The sequence below is a fragment of the Gambusia affinis genome, linkage group LG04 (assembly GCF_019740435.1).
Source record: "Gambusia affinis linkage group LG04, SWU_Gaff_1.0, whole genome shotgun sequence".
NCBI classification, from domain to species: Eukaryota; Metazoa; Chordata; class Actinopteri; order Cyprinodontiformes; family Poeciliidae; genus Gambusia; species Gambusia affinis.
The window spans coordinates 22,693,245-22,715,324 of record NC_057871.1 but is presented as its reverse complement, the minus strand read 5'-3'; the positions used below and the strand labels follow the sequence as shown (position 1 = coordinate 22,715,324).

Genomic DNA, 22,080 nt, shown 5'->3' with positions numbered 1-22,080 from the left:
TTTGCCGCCCTGACCCGGCTCTGGTTACTGCTGGACCAGCAGCATTCACGTACAGAAACCCGTCCTGGAAAGCATCGAACATGCGGCAGTGGGTAATTGTTCCAGGAGAAAGAAGAATCATGAGACAAAATGTTACATGGAGGGATGAGACAAAAGTGGGACTTTTTGAAACTGTGTGCTTTGATACATCTGGCATAGAAGAGTGGCAGAATGTTAAATGATTAAATACAGAGTCAAAGATGGTAGTTATGGTGTGAAGAGGCTTTGCTTCATCGGGACCTGGACAAATTCCTGTAATTTATGACATGGTGAATTCTGCTCTCTGGAATAGAATAGAACAGAATCTGAACACCAGAGTGGAAAACTGTCATTGGCTCACCAACGTACAACACGGGTGTGTGTCACGTGACTTTTTTCTTGTATTATTAGGACTTTATTCTCATAAAATCATGACGAGCTGGTCTCCAGATCTTCTTTCTCTTGATTTTACGTGTTTCTTCTGGTAATATTGCGTCCCTACTAATTTTATGACATTAATGTTATGATTTTATTTTTGTAATATTATGGCTTTTTGTCATACAACTTTATCTCAGATTATTGTGGCTTTATCCTGGTAACAGCGTGGCTTAATTTTTGCATTATTAAGTCTTTTTTCTTGTGTTATTTTACTATATTCCCCTGTAATTTCTACTTACTGTTGTGCAACTTTATTCTCGCAATACTTTGACTACTCCATATTCTACTCCATTTTTCTTAGCCTGGCCCAAACACTCTCTAATAAAAACAAGACAGTTTAACTAAAATGTATAAATAACATGCTTTTCAAATTAAATTAAGTGTACCGCCACTGGTAAACTTTTTAATTTCTCTTATGTGACATAGTTATAAACATCTTAGTATGAAAAAAGCTGTTAATAAAGAAAAATCAATGTCGTAGACGTATCATTTTGGCCTGGAAAAGGTTCAAAAAGTCAGCTATATTACCTAACTTACAGGATGACTTGTAGTGTTTGACCACATACCAAAAGAAATGGATATTATCCGTCCTCTTTAATGCGTTTCTCTGTCCCAGGTTGCCGAGTCGTGTGGACGGCACGGGCTTCGTGGTGTACGACGGAGCTGTGTTTTACAACAAGGAGCGAACTCGCAATCTGGTCAAATACGACCTGCGCACTCGCATCAAGAGCGGCGAGGCGGTGGTTGTCAACGCCAATTACCACGACACCTCTCCTTACCGCTGGGGAGGGAAGTCGGACATCGATCTGGCGGTGGACGAGAACGGGCTGTGGGTCATCTACTCCACAGAAGCCAATAACGGGCGCATCGTGGTCAGCCAGGTAGGAGGACCGAACTCACGTCGATAGCAGGAGCGGCGCGGAAAGAAAAGCAGCTCAAGCGCCGCTGGGTTTCATTCCAGGTGAACCCGTACACGCTGCGCTTCGAGGGCACCTGGGCGACGGGCTTCGACAAACGCGGCGCCAGCAACGCCTTCATGGCCTGCGGCGTGCTCTACGCGGTGCGCTCCGTTTTCCAGGACGACGAGGGCCAGGCGGACGGCCGCGCCAGCAGCAACATGGTGGTGTACGCCTACGACACCAGTCGGGGTCAGGAGCTGCCCGTCCAGATACCGTTCCCCAACCCGTACCAGTACATCTCCTCCATCGACTACAATCCCAGAGACAACCAGCTGTACGTGTGGAACAACTACTACATGCTGCGCTACCCTCTGAGTTTCACACCGCCACCACCAACTAAAGGTGAGGAAATAAATTATGTTTCACTGCATATATAAATATACTTGGGAATTAAAAGCCTTTTCACATTCTCAAAGGCATCACCTTCAACCTCAGTGCGTTTTATTTGGATTTGAGCAACACGAGGAAGTGAACAGCTCTGAAAAGGATAGTAGAGAATATATTGCTTTTTTATTTCTACTTCAATAAAAATATGGCGAGTCTAGCATTCATTTTCTCATTCATATCCATCCTCCTTTACTCTGATGCCTCTAAATGAAATCCAGCTCGACGAGCTGCAGTTTGCCAGACACGGAGAAGGTGCTCTGGTCGGATGATGGTTTAGATTAAGAAGCATATTTGTGTGGCTCAGTCAAAGCCCAGATTTAAATTCCACTGATTAGTCTTCACAAACATTTGTTTCCAACTGAAGCTGAATGATTATATACATAAAAATGTGGGCAGAAAAATCTTGACGTTTGGCCCCATAAATAAGCAATAAGTCAGTAATTGGCAGATAAATTTAGATGATCATTTCCATTCTGATGATTACATGAATTTTATTCACAGACTTCATCTTCTGGTTCGTTTATGGTTTCAGTTGTGTATGTTGTTTGGTTGTTTTTTTTGTTCTGTTATCTTTATTGTTTTTTTGGTTGTTTTATTTATTTTTTATTTAAACAGTTTGAATGTTTGCTCTCTCTAAGGGTTCTTTCAGAGAGCAAATGTTGGCATTATCAAAATGCCAAACATCAACAATTTCATCGATTACCTCAATAATTCCTGGGAACGTTTCGATCATGACGGTCCACCTCATAATTCAACAAAAAGTTGCTCTTCAGAGCAAAAATTTGAATATAAATGCAAACACAAACGCGTAGCTGGCCTTTGTTTTTTAGTTGTTTTGTTTCTCTGAAAAACCTTTTTTAAAACCCTTGTCTCATCTATCTTCTATGTAGAAAATATCAACAATGTAAACTGAAGCTTGGGGACGAAACATAGCAAAATGTGAGAACTGTCACGGAGTATGAACCCGTCAGGACGGGACGGCGTGTTGTCTCTGTCCCTGCAGGTCCCCTGTCCTCTCTGATGACCACTGTGCGGTCCTACACGGCCACAGTCGCTCTAACCCCGGTGCGCCCGTCGGCCTCGCACCCGATCGGCGTCATCAACAGGGGTCCGATCACAGCCATGGTCCCGCTGACCCCACGGCCTCCGCTGCGGGTCCCGCTGGCCCCCGGCGGGCCCGGTCAGGTGGGCGGATGCGAGGGCCGCGTTGCGCGAGGAGTTCAGTGGCCTCCGACTCTGAAGGGAGAGACGGTCGAGCGGCCCTGCCCTAAGGGGTCTCTGGGTAGGTGTGTGTGTGTGTTTTAGTGTGTGTGTGTGCATCCCGTTTCCTTTTGAAACGCAGTCAGGTGTCCTCTCTTTGAATCCTGACGAGACGGGAAAACAAAAAAACGAGAGAGGAGTTTCAGTGTGCAGAGACGCCAGATTTGGCATTTCTTCCTCTCACTGAGCAGCTGCCTCTCCGTCCCTCCCTCCCTCTGAGAAGACGCTGTGATGCAGATTATGGCGATAATCCTGTGGTGCATTTTGCCTCGATAATCATGTCAAATCGTTTCAGCACGGATTTAGCACAGAGTTGACGATTACACTGGGGCGGCATCGCCGTATTTTATCTGTGAACTCGAACCAGGTGGAGATGCTGTCTCACCTAATTTGCAGGAAGTGTGAGTGACTGGCCATGAACTGATGTTTTAATAAGTTTATGTGATATAAATCTGGCTTGATTCACAGTTTTACACTGAACTTTGTTGAAGTTTGTTGTTTTGTTTTTAATAATGCGTCCTCCAGGCAACAAAGTCTAAACGTGTAAAACTATTTAGAACAATTTCAATACGCAAAAGAAAAGCTGCTACAAGCTCTAAATAAAACCTCAACGATTCAGACTCACGTCTAGGACTGAAACCGTTATTCAGATTAATCACAACGAATTGATTACTGAGATAATTGTCAAAGGGTGTTTAGTGATCAATTAACCGTTAAGTAGAGGATACAGACTCAAAATAGACAAAATGCTGAAAGAACAACGCACTCACAGCAGTAATTGAGTTATAACTGTACAAAAAATATGTACATTTTGCATTTAATCTTTGTCTGTAAATATGTTATGCTTAAAATTTTATTATTTTAGCTTCAACCGGTTCAAATTCTGATAAAAGATAAATAAAAAATCAGAAAAAGTACCTTTTGCTGCCCGTTATTAATCGTTTAATCTAAAAGTGATGAAGCCCTACAATGTATTGATGTCAAGTGGAGCAGAAAGTGCTGGCCTTCCCACGTTTTACATGTTGATGTTTGAAAGTTTTTTCAACATTTCTTACGAATGATCGCGTTCACGCCACAGGAAGGACAAGTTGTTGTGTTTTCCTGTTTAAAACAGGAATCCAGTCGTTTATATTTCTAATATCATAAAATGTAAACAATTAAATGAAAAATCTGCAGAATGTGACAATTTTTGAATCATATTATTCGATTAATTGTCAGAATAATCAATAAATGAACTGATGACTAAAATGATTGGTAGTTACAGCCCTACTCACGTCCAAGTATTTTATATTATCACAGTTATAAGCTGCATTTATCTTCAAATCGTGTTTATGAGCCTCGTTTCCATTGTCACTGTTGGAAAGATAAACACTCTGCAGCATCCAGGATGGAAATACAAATCGCTAACTTCTGCTTTTATCACTGGGAATCTGTCTGATCCCAGTGCAGAGAGGATGGAAGTTCAGCTTCTTTGCTACAGGAGCTGGATTTGGTTCAGGTCTTCTCCTTTAGCTTCTCACTGGTTTCTGCTAATGTAATCAAGTGATCAAACACTTTTAATCTGGGCTCAGATCGGGAGACATTTAAAATGTTTCTGTTTATTGCTCAGGCTCATATTATCTTAAATTGAATGCAGAAACAATTTAATTTGTTGTGTATTATTATTATTATTATTATTATTATTATTATTATTATTATTATTATTATTATTATTATTATTATTAGTAGTAGTAGTAGTAGTAGTAGTAGCATGCAATGAGCTCCAGTTTGAAAACAGGAGAAGGTGTGGGTTTGGGTTTTGTGTGTAAGACCTGGTTTTTGCTTTCTAGTTTTTTTTTTTTTGTTTTTTTTTTGACTTTGTCTCCCCCTTGCTGCCGCCGCAGGAATCGCCTCCTATCAGTGTATGTCGTCTCCGGTGGGCTGGAACTCCCAAGGGCCTGACCTTTCCAACTGCACCTCTCCCTGGGTCAGCCAAATCGCTCAGAAGGTCGGTGCCTCGCACAAACACACACACCCTAACGAGCAAAGACACACAAACACAAACAAGCTGAGCAAACGCCCCACAGCTCTCTCTCTCTCTCTCTCTCTCTCTTTCTCTTTATCGCCCTATCCGTCTCTCTGTCTTTTAAATGTCAAAACATTTGACATCACAAACACCTCCTGACTCCCGTCCAGATCAAGAGCGGAGAAAACGCGGCCAACATCGCCGGGGAGCTGGTCAACCTGACCCGGGGCCGGATCTACGCCGGTGACATCAGCATGTCGGTGCGGCTGATTGAGCAGCTCTTGGACATCCTGGACTCTCAGCTGCAGGCCCTGAGACCAGCCAACAAAGAGTCAGCCGCACGCAACTACAACAAGGTAAATTTATAACGTGGGTGACCTTTAGTGGAGATGAGATGCGGAAATGTCAGTGATGGTGGGTTGAATTGTTCTTTCAATTTTTTTCTGCTTTCAGCTGCAGAAGAGAGAGCGAACGTGCAAAGCATATGTTCAGGTGAGAGCGATGAGCGGATGAATGGAGGGACGGTGAGGAAAATAGTTTTCCTGCTATGGCTTTTTGTCAGGTCGTTATCACAAACGTCAACGTGTTCTCTGAGGATTTTAGTCCGATTCCCCAAAATAAATTGTCAGACGCCTTCGAACATCGCTTTGCTGGTTAGACTGCGTGTCTCACCAGGCGGAGAACCACAGGGTCCTGTACTCTCACCCTCCCTTTCGACTCACAGACCTCCAGCACAAGAGCAACTTCTGTCATCTGCATAAAACCTCAGGAAGCCGAGCCGGTGGATCGCTTCTTAACCGGAGACCTACAAAGGCTCAACAGTCCGATAAATTAGGCTGGTTCTGTTCTGCTGGAACCGCTGGAGATGATGGTGGAATGACAGATTCTTCATGAAACCACGACAATCACGGGCAGCCATGAGTATTTTTTATTTTTTTAATGGGATTGAAACGCAGCTGTCCTGTGGAGGTTTATTTGATAATATTAGGGGAGCAAACAGCATCCTGCCAGACCAAGAAACACAGCAGACGGGTCCGAGATCAAACTGTGGAGAAGTTAAACCTTGTGCAGTACGTGAAATTATCTTTTAAGCACGAAGCCAGTGTTCAATCCATCTGTGAATGGGAAGAGAATGTCACAACATGCTGAGACGTTTATGAGACAAGACCGGACAAAGAGTTCTTCTCTGATGCACAAAGCTTGTTAAAACATAATCTGAAAGAAGAACCTGAAAGAAGAAGAGGGTTCTGTTAAGTGTTGTCTCATTGGAAGTAAAGACAACTACATTTAGAATTTTCTTCCATTTCCCATTTACACCGTACTTAGTGTTGGTCTATTATGGAGTGAAAATAGTCTCAAAATACCTGTGCGTGTGTGAAACATATCTGCGTGTGTAACACTGGATTTGCAACCCGTCTAAGCATCTTTGTGTGTAACTTTGGATAGTTGTGTCTGTGAAACATGATTTGTAAACCGTAAAAAGAAAATCTGCGCGTAACTCCAGGTACTTGTAAATATGTGGTCACACAAACTTTTTAACCACAACAAGTCGCCTGGTACACACACACACAAAACTGCATTTACGCACAGATCAGGTTACGAGTGCATGGAGATTTTTGAGACTCATCAGTGTGAATCCATTGAAGTTTGTTGACAGAAAGAATGTGAGTACCTCTTCTACTTCTGCACAGACGGATGGACAGACCTACTGACAGGTACCTTTGTGTGTGTGTATGTGTTTTTGTCAGGCTGTGGTTCAGATAGCCGATAACCTGCTGGGTCCTGAAGCCCTGGTGTCCTGGGCAGACATGAGCAACCTGGACCAGTCCCGCTCTGCATCGCTGCTGTTGGACGCCGTCGAGAAAGGAGCGTTTCTGTTGGCGAACAATCTCTACGAGGGCCGTTTCAGTGACAGAGCGCCTAATGTCGGCACGTTGACTCTCCACTCTCCTGCACATTTCCCCCCCGATGCTGCCTGCAAGAATCCTGTACTCATCCACAAATATGTCTACTCTTGTTTTTTTTGTGTGGTTTTTTTTTTTCCAATTCACAGATCTGGAAGTGTATGTACTAAATACTGAGGCTGACATACAGGACTTGACATTTCCACACTTGTATGACAGCGACAGCATCCTGCAGATATCGGCGCAGGCTCTGCAGCAGTACAGCAACAACGGTCAGTGGCACCGCGAAAAATCGGTTTTAACGAATGTTCACGGTGGTCAGTGGAAGTATTACTTGTCTCTGTATCAATATTTGCTTTAAATCTCTGAACACATTCTCATTGGGGCTGCAACTAATGATTATTTTAGAAATCGATTGTTCTATCACTTGTTCTGATGATTAATCGACTAATTGGGAACAAAAAATGGGGACTTTCTGCAGATTTTTTATGTAATATTAGAAATACGTTAAAAGATACAACAAACAAATAAATAAACATTTATTGCCTAAAATATAACAATAGCAATCTTTTAACGTACGTTTCATAATTTGTAGCAAATGAAGCGTCTGCTACAAATGCAGATGTATTTGTACATCTGCTAACATCAGCATGTCCATGATGTTAGGAGTGTTGATTCTGCTAACATCAACACGACGAGAGGCTTTCTGTTTGACGTACAGCGTTGGGCTGATTTGTTGATTAGTTCTGGAAGCAACCGATTAATAACAGGATAGCAAACGGTGTTTAAAATATATATATTTTTGATACAGAATTTGAACCAGGTGAAGCTGAAATGCCACTTTGTAAGAGTTTTGGTTAGACCATCTTTACAGACAAAGACATATTTTTTTCATCTTAAATGCAAAATGTGTATATTTTTTGTACAGTTTTGGCTTAGTTACTGCTCTGAGTGTTGTTCTTTTTGAGTCTGGACACTCTAGTTAACAATTAATCGATTATCGAATTAGTTGGCAATCGTTCCAGTAATTGATTAGCCACGATTGATTTGATTGATTGTTTCAGTCCTAATTCTCTTAAGCTTCACGAAGTGATTTCCCGCCTGGGCTTTTGCAGGTCAGGTGAAGTTGGTCCTTTCCCTCTTCAAGAACCTGGGCCCCTTCCTCACCACCCAGAACTCAACTTTGCGTCTGGGACTGGGACTTGCCCAAGGCCAAGAGCCCCGGCGCAGGAGCCTGGTGGTCAACTCCCACGTCATCTCTGCCTCTGTGCACAGAGGCACCAACCGGGTGTACCTCACAGCGCCGGTGATCTTCACTCTCAGACATCTCCAGGTATGTTTATTTGCATCCAGTTACGTCCAAATTAACATTAAGATAGAGTAAATCCCTCCTGTTTGGGTCCTGAGTTTCCTTCACAGCCTCTCACGGGATATTCGGCCGTGTTTTTATTTTCGTCCGCAGCTGGAAAATCACTTTGGTCCCAACTGTTCTTTCTGGAACGCTTCGGGGGTTTCTGGCAGCGGCAGGTGGTCCACGCAGGGCTGCCGCCTGCTGCACACCAACAACACGCACACGACTTGTGCGTGCAACCATCTGTCCAGCTACGCGGTCCTCATGACTTACCAGCAACCAGTTGTAAGTTGCACATCTGCACACGACAGCATTGGATACAACTTTAGACACGGACAAGTTTGTTGGGCCTCCGGTAGAGATGAGCAACCAGCACGCCAAGGGTTTAGGTTGTGTAACTGAGACGGCCATTAAAGGAATTTAGTGTCTGGTTAATGATTTTTGCGTTAAGTCATCCAGCAGAAAGACCCAGTGATTGCTTTCAGTTTCCTGGCAGAAGCCGCCAGATTTTTACTTGAGACTGTTTGAAAGAGTTCATGATGCTACGCAGGAAGTTTCCCAAGGCTTTTGACAGACAAAACCTGTCCAATGTACTTAATAGTGGACATGAGGTGATTTTCCCTAAGCGATCATTAGGCATTAAGAAAACATCTAATGGTTACTATGGAGACCCCAACATGGCCCTCTCAGCATCCTCCTCACCAGGCATGTTGGTGCGACAATAACACACTTCCTGTTGTTGTTTTTCTTTTCATGAAATGGGGTTTAAATGTACTTAAAGGTTGGCTCATTCTAAAATTCTTACTATTAAGGAGTGCAAGTGAAATAAATATCAAAATAAACATCATTGTACGAGATCTAGTGATTTCACCTGGTACATTTTGATGCGTTTTAAACGCACCAGAGCTCGTTTCCCCACCTTGGTCTGGACCTTTTGTCCACTCACTGAAGCGAATCCTGGACAATCAACCAGCCTGAGACCCACTGGTGGTTTTTAGTTCACTTCTAAGCGAACCCTTGTGTGGTTCACTTCTGGAACGCTGCTTCTGCACGCACCGACTGAACTGAACTGAGGCCCGATGCGCCGCTCGCTGCTCAGCACGTTGTGGGTCAGGAGCTTCTCGTCTCATTCGGCTTGCGGCAGCATCTGCTGACGCCGCTCCAGAATGAGAAATACCACATTGTGAAACCCTGCGTTGCACGAGGCGCTCTCTTTACAACGGTGTCGCAGTTCTGAAGACGGCAAAACTGTGCACAGCAGAAACGCAGCGAGCAAAACTTCCACGTTTGTTTCCTTTCCATCATCTCCGTCCAACAGGAGGAATGACTTTCACCTGCTTGGTTTTGTTTACAAAGTGTAGTTCTGCCGCAAAGAAGCCCAAAATGAATGCAAACTGCACCGGATGAAAAATATAAATCCGCTTTTGGTCCAAGAGGACTTTGCTTGGACTTTCCTGGTGTGAACCTAAAACGTCACAACGTTTCTCATTGAGGTGCCTGACACCTCATGAGCACCGGCCTGTTAGCGTCAGCTTGGCTCCTCCTGAGGACGGCGTAATAACAGAGCTAACACGTTTATTTGACTGCATTCGGTTCCGAGCTGGAACAATAAATGGCAGCAGAGTGACGCCAGACATCAGTTTGTTGAGTTTATTGTAAAGTCAATTTAAAAAAAAAAAGCAGAACGAAGGCGTTCCTGAAGCGCAGCATCTCGTTCCCATGAACTCGATATCGTTTCTGGTCTGGTCCTGAGAGTTGTTGTAGGCATCGTTACAGCTCTAGAAATAAGAGAGGAACTGATTGAAAGGGTTTTTAAAAATTATTTTACACAATCCAGTGTGGGCAGTTAATTTTGTCTCTAAATTTGAGTTAGGTTTGATTTTTTCCAATATTGATAAAGCATGTCAAGTTCTTTTTTACACGTGTTACAATAGTTGATTGTAAGACATGTCACTGCTGTCAGATAGCCATGTGCCAAATTTTGCCTTATTTCTTCCTCTTACTCAGAGAGCTCAGACTGACACTGTGGTCTGTAAATAAAGGAGGGAATCAGACTCAGAGCAGGCGTTGGATATTTTGTCCTGCCATGAAATTAAATTAAGTGTTCCCTGCAAGATGTTCTTTTCATTAGCTGTGATTTATTCACATAAATAGATGTTATGTAACAAACACACACACACACCCATGCACGCACACACACACACTCAGCTCAAAGCACTATACAATACATCCACATATGCTCTCGGATCTGCACCAACGTTCTGCCTCTGCATTCGTTCGTTCTTGTTGTTTTTCCACACGTCAATCGACGCCCCGCTGCGACATTTGCTTCACAGTTCGGCGCCGGTGTGGAGGAGCTTCTGGTCTACGTGGTTTCCTGGGTCGGCATCGCCGTTGCTCTTGTGTGTTTGGCTACCTGCCTTATCACCCTCTGCTGCCAGGGGGCGCCGTGGCACACTGACCACAGCACCATTCACTGCAACCTGTGGGCCAACCTGCTCATCACAGAACTTATCTTCCTAATCGGTGCCAACAAGACTAAGTACACGGTCAGTGCTTTGATATCAGACAAATCAGCATGAATTGGTTATTATTATTATCATTATTATTATTATTATTATTATTATTATTATTATTTTTGTGGTTGCTCATTTTGAACTCCCGTTTTCAGGTCCTCTGCTCCATCACCGCTGGCCTGCTGCACTTTTCGCTGCTTTCTGTGTTCTGCTGGTTGTGCCTGGAGGCAGTGGAGCTGTACCTTCTGCAGAGGGAAGTGTTCGAGGGACGCAACTCCAGGAGGAAGTATTTTTACCTCTGTGGGTACTCTGTGCCCGGGCTGGTGGTGGCCGTGTCGGCGGCCATCGACTTCAGAGGATACGGCTCAAAAACGGCGTAAGTTGGTGAATGTGGGAATTGCTCTGTTTTCCCTACTGTCTTCTTCTTTTTTTTTTTTTTTTTTTTTTTTTTTAAAGAAACCAATTAGTGCACACAAAACAACCACTACAGGCAGTTTTGATCTGCAAAATAACCAATTAGATAAGCAGAGAGAAAAAGCAACAACAAGAATGAACAAAGAAAAGTGTGAGAGGGGAAAAAAACAAACAAGTTTAAATGCACACATTTTAGACGAAGACAAAACACAGAACAGAACCAAGCTGTGTCACCACACTAAATGCAAGTGGGTTATGCTTTTTTTTATTTTTCTTCTTGGCAGTTATTTTCCAATTATTATTTCCTGCCCATATGCCTTTTTTCTAATATTTCTTGTTTTAATTAATCTAGCAACACAAACACACACACTCCTCCCAATTCCCATCTTCTCCTCTCTGAATTGTGAAAAATATTTTACTGAACTAGTTTTTAATCTATTGCTGTTTGTGTGAGAACATCTATCCATTTTGATGTACGGATCTTTTTCCTGCTGTCTAACATCAACAAGAGGAGTTTTATTTTTTCTCTGGCTGTTGGTGCTGTTTTAGGTGCTGGCTGCGCACTGACAACTACTTCATCTGGAGTTTCCTCGGACCTGTGGCTGTCATCATTACGGTGGGTACCGCTGCATTGTATCGTGTAAATATTTTTACACGATTTTAAAATATATTTTTCAGTTGTCTCTCATTTCTTTATGTTTTGTTTCCAAAGCGTCAGACATTATTTCTGGAATCAGGGTTTTGTTTTAAGCTGGACTGGTGGCACGTAGCAAAATGTTCATACTCAAATTGTTTTCAGCTTATAACTAAAGTGAAGCTACCTTAAATCAGACGCTGTGATAACAGATGATCTCAGTTCCAGATGCCAATAAGTTATAAAATAGCCAATTGGGGCTTCAGAATCAGAAACTAATGACCGTTGCATTGTTTCACAATTTGTGGAAAATGCAAAAAGTAAAATCATGAGATAATAAATGTTTTGCTGCTCAAATGTCAAATGCATTTTGCAAAAACGTTGACGTCTGAGTCAGGGCAAGTGTGGACGTTTAAGAACAGACAGTTAGCAGGAACTCAGGATGCACTCTGTCAGCAGAAGAGGTTTTTCTTTTTTCTAAAAAAGAAAAACCGTGTGACACTTCTTTTCTCCAGTTGATTTATTTTTTTGAGATTGTTCTGTGCAATATGCTGCCACTGTCAAGAACAACGACTGGACTGACAACGATTGACAAAGCGGCCAGAGTCCAAACAGAAACTTTGAAAGCCTTCAGAAAACCTGAAAAATGGATGAACACCACTTTGAAATACTAAAATGAAATGTTGCCGTTGCAGAGGGATAAAAGAAAGTTTACATTTTTTTTGCAAATGTTCAGCTTCTCTTTCAGTGTCTCTCTAACTACAGTCATTAAACAACATGTCTGTCTTTGCTCGCTTGCCTCAGTTGAACCTGGTTGTCTTGGTGATGACCCTACACAAGATGCACAGCACGGCTGCACTCAAGCCCGACTCCAGTCGCCACGACAACCTCCGGTCAGTCAGACTGCCTCGTGCTGTTTGAATGAAGGTCACGGTGTCTGAATGAGTTTGAATCGTTACAATGTTTGAAGAATTCATGGCGTGTCGAGCTTTTACAGCGCCACCATTTTTTCTTTTCTTTCTTTTTTATTGGATGTGTGAAGTCGGAAATGTCAAGGTTTTCTAGTTAACATTGGCAAAAAGTCTCTCTGAAGTTTGCTGTGTGTCTCACTGTGGGGTTCCCGCTTTGCTCTTATACGACTCAGGAACATTTTTAGATTCGTTGTGAATTACACGCAGGGCCGAACAGCCACAGAGGAAATAAAATAAAAAAACAAGAAAGCGTGGAAAGGTTTTCGGTACAGCAACCGGAAATCTTGTTACTGTGAATATTTCAGAGGTGGATTTATTCCAAAGTCCTGCATAAGACAGTCTTTGTAACGTATTTATTCAAGTTCTGTGGGAAAACTGAATTCAAGAGACATTAAGAAGTTTCAAAACCTCGGTGTGAGGTTTTTGTCGACTTGTGCTGATGGACGAACAAAACGTATCTCTGTCTCTGTGACAAGATAAAAATAGTAATGAAAACAATAACAGTTATTGTGGACAGGAACGGGGGATGTGGGGAATGTCAAGCCAGAGGTAATCGGTTTCAGGTTGCCGTCTCCGCAGTGTGTTTTGTCATAACATGAAACAGGAAGGTGAAACGTTTCTGTGGGGGGTCCTAAGATGGCGTCCACTGATGATGTTGAAAACACAGATCAGATCTGAAATTCAGGGACTTTCTTGTGCTGTTTTCTTAAAAAAAAAGATTGCTTTAAAGGACTAAATGAAAAATAATTTTATAAAAGCATGCTGTCGTTTATTGAAGCTTTTTTTTTTTTATGAGTTGCAAAATCCATTCTTTGTTTTATCACCTTACAGCCACAAAACACAACATATTCTCTGGAGTCTCTGTGTGGCAGACCAACAAAAGCAGTGCACAGATGTAAATGATAAAATATGACATAGCTTTTTGCATTTTGTTTTTGCACACAAAGTGTCTTATATTTGCATTCACCTGCCCTGAACTAACACTCTGTAGAACCACTGCAGGCTTTTTAGCAAAGGCCTTTACCAGATTTGAGATGTTTTTGCTATTTCATATTTGCAAAATTGGCTCAAACTCGGCCGCATGCGACAGGTGGGGTCTGTGTACATTTTCAATTATATTATATTATATTATGATTTAGACGTGAATAATAATCTACTCCTGTTGTTGTTCTGCTCCACATTTAAGTTTTTTGCAGGCTCTCTCTGTCTCCATCACCACTGTCTTTAATTTTTTTTTAAAACAATAAATAAAATAACCTCCCTGTATGCTGTGTGACCTTGCTGCTCGGCCTGCAGGGCCTGGGCCGTGGGCTCCCTGACTCTCCTCTTCCTGCTGAGCGTCACCTGGTCCTCAGGCTTGATGTTCCTGTCGGGCCCGTCTCTCCTGCTGGCTTACCTCTTCACCTCCCTCAACACAGCCCAGGCCCTCCTCATCACCATCCTGCACTGCACGCTCGCCAGAAAGGTCAGCATCCAGGAGTCGCCATGCAATTACACACGTCCGTTTCTCTGCGAATAAACGCTCCGTTTTGCGCAAACGGCGGTTTAGGGTCAGAAGGATTACGGCCGATGCCTGCGCCTCTCCCAGTGCTGCGCCACGTCCTCCTCCAGCTCTCCGGACTCGGTGAAAGGCGCGGCGCTTCGCTCCAACAGCCGCTACACCAGCAGCCAGAGCCGGAGAGCTACGGCGAACAGACAGGTGCGCGGCGATGCGTTTTACCTGCCGGCGGCTCCGTTTGACCCCCAGCCGCTGTTTAACCGCGAGCTAATTTCCCTCTCCAGAGCCGCATCAGGAGGATGTGGAACGACACGGTTCGCAGGCAGACCGAGTCCTCCTTCATCGCCGCAGATGTTAACAACACTCCGACTCTTAACAGAGGTGAGGTTTGGGGAATTAGCTCTGCTTTCAGCCTGCTGTGAAAAGAAAAGAAAAAAAACAAAAAAATATTTTGAATTTTTTCCTCTCTCTCCTTCAGCTGCTTTGGGAAACCATTTCCTGACGAACCAAATGCTGCAGACTCATGCTGGAGCTTCTCCCTATGACACGATGCTGGCGCAGGGATACAATCAGCCCTTCACCGCCACTGGTACAAATCACATGCGATCTTCCCATTTTTACTGGTATATCTAAGAAAACAAGTGGGTGCTCTGGATCTCAGTGTGTATTAAATAATATATAAAAAAGGCAACCTGTTTATCACCTGCGCTGAGCCAATGTAGCCGCGATCAAAGTATATAAAATATAACTTTACTTCAACAAATACCAAGGTTAGACAACAATATTCAATATGAAAGTTAGAGGTTAAAAGCTCATAAACTCCAAGTAAGCCTGAAAGAGTGGCTATAGATCATTTTATGTACTGTGACATCATTTTTAATAACGTACCAATAAATATATGTGTGCTTGTTTTTGTTCATCATGTCTACTGTCTTATTCTGTCCCTGAAAATTATAAAGCTTTTAGTTTATTTCAGTGTGAGAAAGATGACTTTTTTTGTCAATTTCGTTTTTTTTCCTTGAATATTTTTTGTTGTTTCTAAATGTTTTTCACACTTTCCTTCTCTGTCTCTGTGTGTCGTTACGTGGACCAGTAGGAACCTTCAGAAACAAACAGAGTATGACCTCTTTCCTTTTGTGCTCCTTTAAGTCATTGAGCACCATTTCTTTCTTCAACTCATTCAGTACAACAGCTGCAGAAAGTAAATTTGCACAAACCATGTGGTCTTCTTGCAAAATTATTCATGCTTCTTATTCGTCTCAACATTTTGTCACGACATGGCCGCCTGACCAAACAGCAAACGTGTAGAAGAAGTTTGTCCAAAATTGACCTTTTTGCTCTTTAAAGAAACAATGAGAGCTGGTCAGGGTTGATAGGAAGTTGGAGCAAAATACAGGGTAATACTGGAAGTAAAGTTTTGGGAAGCTGAAAAAGACGCTCAACATGGAATAGCTCAAAACGAAACATATTCATGTGCGTCATTGTTCCAGTCAAGGTCCAGACCTGAATCTGACTGAAAACCCATGACAAGATTCAAAAGTCCAACTCAGCTTGAGCTACTTAGTGAAAAAAGGGAGAGACATTACAGTCTCACGTGCAGAGATGGTAGAGTCATCCGCAAAGTATTAATTCAGGACAGATGAAAACACATTTCAAAAAACTGTGATGGTTATTCACTTAGAATCCCAACAAAATCCATTGGAGGTTGTAATGTGACAATGTGGGAAAATGTTGAAGGGGTGGAAATACTTTTGCAAGGCGCTGTGAAGGCTTAACTTACACCTCTCCATGTGGCAACATGAGCAGACATTTCATTAAGGAACAGCTTGTTTATCTCCTAAGTCCTCCTGGTAACGCTCCACCTTCAGCGACATATGAACTCCGATCTGTATCCATTCATTCATTCATTCATTCATTATGTGCCTTTCCGTCTGTTTCAGTCTTTTCTGCCTTTTTTTTCTAACTTTAGTATCTTTATTTCTCCTCACAGAGGGTGGAGTGTCACAGAGCCAGGAATCCTGCGCGTTGGACAGTGTTTGTCTCAATGGAGGCTACACCCCCAACACCTTCACCCTCCATGGTCTGGGTACAACGCCCGGGTCCCGAGCGGGAGTAGTGGGCAGCGCTGACCTCCTCAGGGAGGGGGGTGTTGGGCTTGGAGGTGATGACGTCTCGCCGGGGCTCCTCACGCCGCACAGCTCGACAGATCTCAACAGCGGAGCCGGAATTCGTCGTAATCTGTCCGACGCGGCGGCTCTGGAGAAGATGATCATCTCGGAGCTGGTGCAGAGCAACCTGCGCCCCTCCGTTCCCATGCCCGTTCCGCCCGAGCGCTATGGGAGCCTGGCGAGGCCGCATCACCACGAGAGGCCAGCTCTTACTCACACCGCTACGTTAACCCGCCACCCGCCGCCCTCGCAAGAGGGCTGGTCTGCCACGGTGCAGCCGAGCTCCCGGCAGAACACGCAAGAGGGCTGGGCGCATGCAAGGCCGCCCACACAGGACGCCGAGGCAAACGCTGCCACACGGGGTCAAGAGCATGGCACCACGCCTCGCTTACAAGACGGCTGGTCGCACGGACGCATTTCTGGAGATTCCGACACCCAGGAGTTACTCAAAGACGGAGACCACTCACAGCTGCAAGGTACTCTGGGCAGGCGTGGACACCAGGAAAGGCAGCCGGCTCGACCACCAGATGTCCAAGCTCGGCCTTACGCCACCCTAAGCCGCACCCCGGGTACCTTGTCCCGCCACCGCAGCACGGTGGAGTCTACTGGAGGGACAGAACGGGACAGAGAGCGAGACAGGGATCGCTACCGAGACAGACCTCTCCCTCCACCTCCGCCCCCACCGCCACAGGAGCCAGAGTCACTGTACAAGGCTCTGGAAGAGCCACTGCTTATGAAGCAGAGAGAAGCGGTTGTAGAGGCGTGGAGAGGTGGCCAGGACAGGGAAAAGGAGGAGACATTTCTGCTGAAAAGAGACGGAATGTCTGACGACTGGAGAGGAGGAACTGAGAGGGGACGAGACGAGTCTTTTACCTCTCATAAGCGAGATGGCACGATGGATGAGTGGAGGGCCGGCATCGAGAGAGGCAGGGAGGAAACTAAAATGCTTGAGAAGCGAGACGGACGACTCGAGCTGTGGCGAGCAGGGGAGACGGAGCAGGGGGAGACTTTTATCACTCAGAAGAAAGACTTTGGTATGGACGGTTGGAGAAGTGAGGTAGAAAGCGAGTCAGACGAATCATTTTTCCTGAAGGACAGAGATGGGTGGAGGGCAGGAATTGAACGAGAGAATGAGAAACAGAAGGACAGAGCGCTGGATGTTTGGAGAGGCGGGATAGATTTGGACAGGGAGGAGTCTTTCTCATTCGAAAACAAAGATGGAGGCCTAGACGGGAGGATCAGAGGGAAAGACAGAGGGTCTCTGCGGTATCATGGTGAGCGACAGGATTCAGACAGCTTCACCCTACCTTTAACGCCTGATCTCGACTTGGATCCAGACTCCTCGCCCATCTACACACGGGATTCGAACCCTTCCCCTCTATACCTCGGAGACCGCCGCTCGCCGCCGCTGAACATCTTCTCCCGAAACTCTCCGCCGACAAACATCTTTGCGCCACGAGAAGACAACTCGCCGCCGGGTAAACTCTACTCCCGCCACTCTCCGCTGGTGTACAGCCGCAGCGGCTCCCCTCCCCGCTTTTACGCCCGCACCTCTCCGCCGACTCACATGTACCCAGACACCAGCCCCGAAGGCCCAGAAGAAGTCAGCCCTACCAGTGGGCATCAGCCCCAGCGGCCCACTCTGGAGCTGCCCTACAGCCTGGGGCGCCCGCCGTTAGGCCCACGGCCCAATCACTTGCAGACCTTCTACCAGCCCCCGCCGCTAGCTTCAAACGGAGAGACAGGGTACGCGGCAGAGCCCACTTCTGAGGGAGACGACGGACAGATGCAGCGGGTGACGAGCCTGTGACTAGGGCGGTGGTGATTGGGGTATAGATACCAGGGAGGAGAAGGAGGAAATGGAGAATGGTGACAATTTCAACAAAGTGAAGACCAAAAAGATGGAAACTAAGATTATGCTTTAAAAAAAATAACAATGTTGGACTTCTTTAACAATTCTGGCATTTTACATGATGGCTCCTCCCTGCTTCTACGCCCCAATCACCACGAGATTCCCCCCCACCCCCATTTCCCCGTGTTTTCTTACTTTTGTACGACTGTGATCCATTTATAGCTGCTTCTCCTCCTGCTGCTCCCCTCTTCCGTCTTTCCCGAAACTCCCTTGTGTCTTCCCATATCATCGGTGCTTTCCTCAATCCGTCCTCGTCGCCTAGGTTTTGCTTCATTGGCTGGGTGTTGCCCCTCCCTGTAGCAAACAGTGTGTCAAAGAAGCACTTGTGTGTTGCCAAAAACAAAACAAAAAAAGAAAAAAAGAAAGAAATCCTTTCAAAGAACTCGTGCATGACTTTATAGTGGCTTTGCAAGGCTACATACTGTAGGAGGATGCGCTGACGCGTACATGCGAGTGAGTGTGCATAGCTTGATGAGCATGTGTGTCTGTAAGGATGGGTATATGTGCGTATGACAGAGAAAGTATGTGTATATATTACATTATTGTATATTTAGTGTATCACATTGAAGCATTTTATCAATACCGACTGGAGGAGCTGTCCGTCTCTCTCCTCCTCCTGATTTTGACTCGACCCATTTCACATCAAGACCAAAAAACTTTTGTTCCCCCCAGAGCTGCCACGAACTGCCCCGTGGGAGGAACTCGCTGACCGCAGAGCTGGAGATTGTGTAAAACCTCAGAGATTTTCTGCAAATCCCCTCCTGAGATCCTTGTACATATCGACCTCAAGTGTTCTGATTGTCTTGTATTGCTATTGAAGTTCAAGTAAACATGTGAAATAAATGTTCCTGTTTTTCTGCTTGTGTGCACAAAGAGAGATGGAGGCATTCAGAGAAACGATCGAAATTTTTGTTAATAATTAATCGAGGATCATTTTTAAAAAAATGATGCCGAAGTTCTTTTCAGAAACCCTGGATAGCACATGACGAATTAGAAAATATAGTTATGTACATTTTAGAGTGGATAAATAAATGCTACTTTATACATCTACTGTGGAATCTGGGTCGATTTGCCCCTTTGCCAATTTATGCCTTGATTTCATCTGTGCATGTTGCCAGTTTCTACCTGTAAAGCGAACATGTATTATCCATCTGTCTGCCCGTTTTATATCACTTTGTCTCTTGGTAGTTAAAGTGATAGTTCATAATGACTGGAGTGTGGTTCTGTTATGAGGCTGATATCTTACCTGCAGTCTGTAATTTAGCTTAAATCCGGTTGGACCCAGGGCCTAACGCCGACACCATGTCCAAAAGGATCCAAGGCCAAAATGGACTCCAGCCCCTGTTTCAGAAACGGTGCAGAAGTTTATGTATAAACTGTAGTTGTGTTTGCATCGAGAGTTTATTTACAAAGAAGTCAAAAGAGTATATACCCGGGAAATGGAGGTAGGGGTGGAAATTTGGGATTTCTATGTGAAACAGATTTTAGGTGTGCATTCACACCAGTCCTTTTTAGTCCGTTAAACTCTAGTTTGTTTGTCTAGAAAACCCAGTTTGTTTGGAGAGGCATGAATGTGCAATTGAACTCTGGTTCGCCTACAAACTGAGGTTTCATTTTGATAAATGTGAACTCTGGTGCAGTTTGAATGCACATGTAGACGTAAACAAACTGGAGACCGCCCCAAAGGCGGGAAGCGGACTGTGCATTCTGGGTAAACACAGCATAAACAAACGCATAAGCCTAGCGCTAGCGTAAGAAAAGGCTTGTGGTCTCCCACCAAAGACAAAAGAGAAATACTGCAGCTGCTAAAACTTCGCTTTTGTTTACATTTTGAGAAGAAGGAAGTTGTGCTTGTCGTCTTGTTCAGAGACTTTCGTTTTGTTTCCTTCAGTAGTTCTTGGCGCAGCGCCACCACAGGTGAGGAGGTGAACAAGATTTTCAAAAGTTTTTGGTTTGTTTGAGACACTGTAGCGTTAAAGCCGCCTGCATCAGCTGAAAATGTAACAAATGTTGCCATTTTAGTCCCCAGTCCAGCCCATAACCTGGTGATGGAGTCTACCAGGGTATCAGATGCTAAAGCACTTCTGGTCAGAGTTACTATCTGATAGAACAACATGGCAATGATGAATAAACTGTATTTTTGGTTATCACTCCTCTTTATCAGGCAAGAAACAGGATATTTCACTCAGAAATATTTCACACAGGCGGATCATTATTAGTGTACGGCTTCTTCTACGTTGATTGCTGCAGAGTTTCCTGTGTAACAATCAGCCATTTCTCTGCATATATCTACTGAATGCAAAGGGCCTAAATGATCTTTAAAGTGGTGTTTGCATAAATCGCTCTCGTGTTCTTAATGTGTTCTGAGACGACAGACGTCTTTGGTCTCTGCCTTTCTCTGACCAGCTGTTAGCTTAATCTTTGTGATCAGATAATCTGGATTTATACTAAATGATAGTAATCTGACACAGGTAAGACATTAACCCCTTAGAGCATCTTTTTGAGAGATGAATAGTGATTAAATTGGACAAATCTTACCTACTTAATTTATTGTACATTATTTTTTTTGTAAAGATTTTATATTATTCTTTATATTATACCCTAATTTCATTCATTGTGTGTCTGGTTCTCATTCGGACCAAGTGACCCATGAAATATGACAGTATGACTCCTTATCAAATCAAAAATAATTATGACTGTAAGATATTAATGACCAAACTGAGGGCAAAGGTCACCAAGGCAGATACAAACTGATGGTCGGTACGAAGCGTTCAATGACACGCTGCTCTTTTACCGACCCAAAATATCTGATCAACTGAAACATAAAACCAGAAAAGTATGAAATGGTGAATGGGTCTCATGGCTGACAGTCTCTGCTGTGTGGCATTCAGGACTCTGACATGTTGCAACATCTCTGTACAAAACAGATGAAACGGCTGCAAAACAGTGCAAAAGTCTTAGGTCATCCTGTATTTCCACTCTTTGACTCTAATGAAAAGTCACTTCTTCAGGCTTTCCTCAAGTCTTTTCAAAATTTTCTTTGGAGTTCACTTGTTTCCTGTGCAGTGCTGGTACCTGATTTTTTATTTTTTATTTTTTTTAGAAAATAAAGGAATGGGAACATCTGAGTTCCTGTGACTCCAGTAGCAAAGTGAAAACGTTTCATCACTTGTTCTTTGCTACAAAACCGGTTTCGCCCTTGAAGTTTGAAAGCTTTTTTGGTGCAGAGGTCAAACAAATATCCTTTTAAATGTTGACAGATATCAGGGCTGTTAATCTGTGAAAAAGAAAATATTTAAAAGACCTGAAGAAATAGAAAGAAATATTGATTAGAGCCACTTTTTATTGAAGAATTGAGGGATAACTTAATGACTTTTGCACCAAACTGTACAGAAACCAAGAGATTAAAAAAAAAGAAAATTGTTGCTGAAAACATCCAACGAATGACTAATGTGAATCTTTTTAATGAAGATGAAATTATCAATTTGAAGTGATTATAGAGGGCAGCAGTGCAGAACGTATTCAGTGACAAATCACTTGAACTGGAACGTTTATCAAAAGGATAACTTTACAAGTTTGATCATTGTTCACGATCATTACATTTCTGAGGAAATGTGAAAATATGGAAAAACGACATTTTCACAG

At 43.8% G+C, this 22,080-nt stretch overlaps 1 protein-coding gene across 4 annotated transcripts in view; it reads left to right on the top strand.

Annotated features, from left to right (window-relative positions):
- Positions 1-21,868, top strand: part of LOC122829716 (adhesion G protein-coupled receptor L1-like) — a 58,632-nt gene extending 36,764 nt beyond the window's left edge. For 2 of the 4 annotated variants that reach the window (XM_044114481.1, XM_044114483.1), the window contains 20 exons: positions 1,073-1,337; positions 1,418-1,757; positions 2,806-3,084; positions 4,946-5,049; positions 5,238-5,423; positions 5,521-5,559; positions 6,816-6,996; positions 7,121-7,243; positions 8,087-8,304; positions 8,434-8,607; positions 10,659-10,871; positions 10,994-11,214; positions 11,802-11,868; positions 12,691-12,779; positions 14,154-14,322; positions 14,407-14,556; positions 14,640-14,736; positions 14,834-14,944; positions 15,449-15,472; positions 16,346-21,868. In XM_044114481.1, the coding sequence (XP_043970416.1) occupies positions 1,073-1,337; positions 1,418-1,757; positions 2,806-3,084; positions 4,946-5,049; positions 5,238-5,423; positions 5,521-5,559; positions 6,816-6,996; positions 7,121-7,243; positions 8,087-8,304; positions 8,434-8,607; positions 10,659-10,871; positions 10,994-11,214; positions 11,802-11,868; positions 12,691-12,779; positions 14,154-14,322; positions 14,407-14,556; positions 14,640-14,736; positions 14,834-14,944; positions 15,449-15,472; positions 16,346-18,333 (5,038 nt within the window). In that variant the 3' untranslated portion in view covers positions 18,334-21,868. The remainder of the gene's footprint in view (positions 1-1,072; positions 1,338-1,417; positions 1,758-2,805; positions 3,085-4,945; positions 5,050-5,237; positions 5,424-5,520; positions 5,560-6,815; positions 6,997-7,120; positions 7,244-8,086; positions 8,305-8,433; positions 8,608-10,658; positions 10,872-10,993; positions 11,215-11,801; positions 11,869-12,690; positions 12,780-14,153; positions 14,323-14,406; positions 14,557-14,639; positions 14,737-14,833; positions 14,945-15,448; positions 15,473-16,345) is intronic. The other 2 variants (XM_044114482.1, XM_044114484.1) reach the window with 2 other exon arrangements.
- Positions 21,869-22,080: the final 212 nt, after the last annotated feature.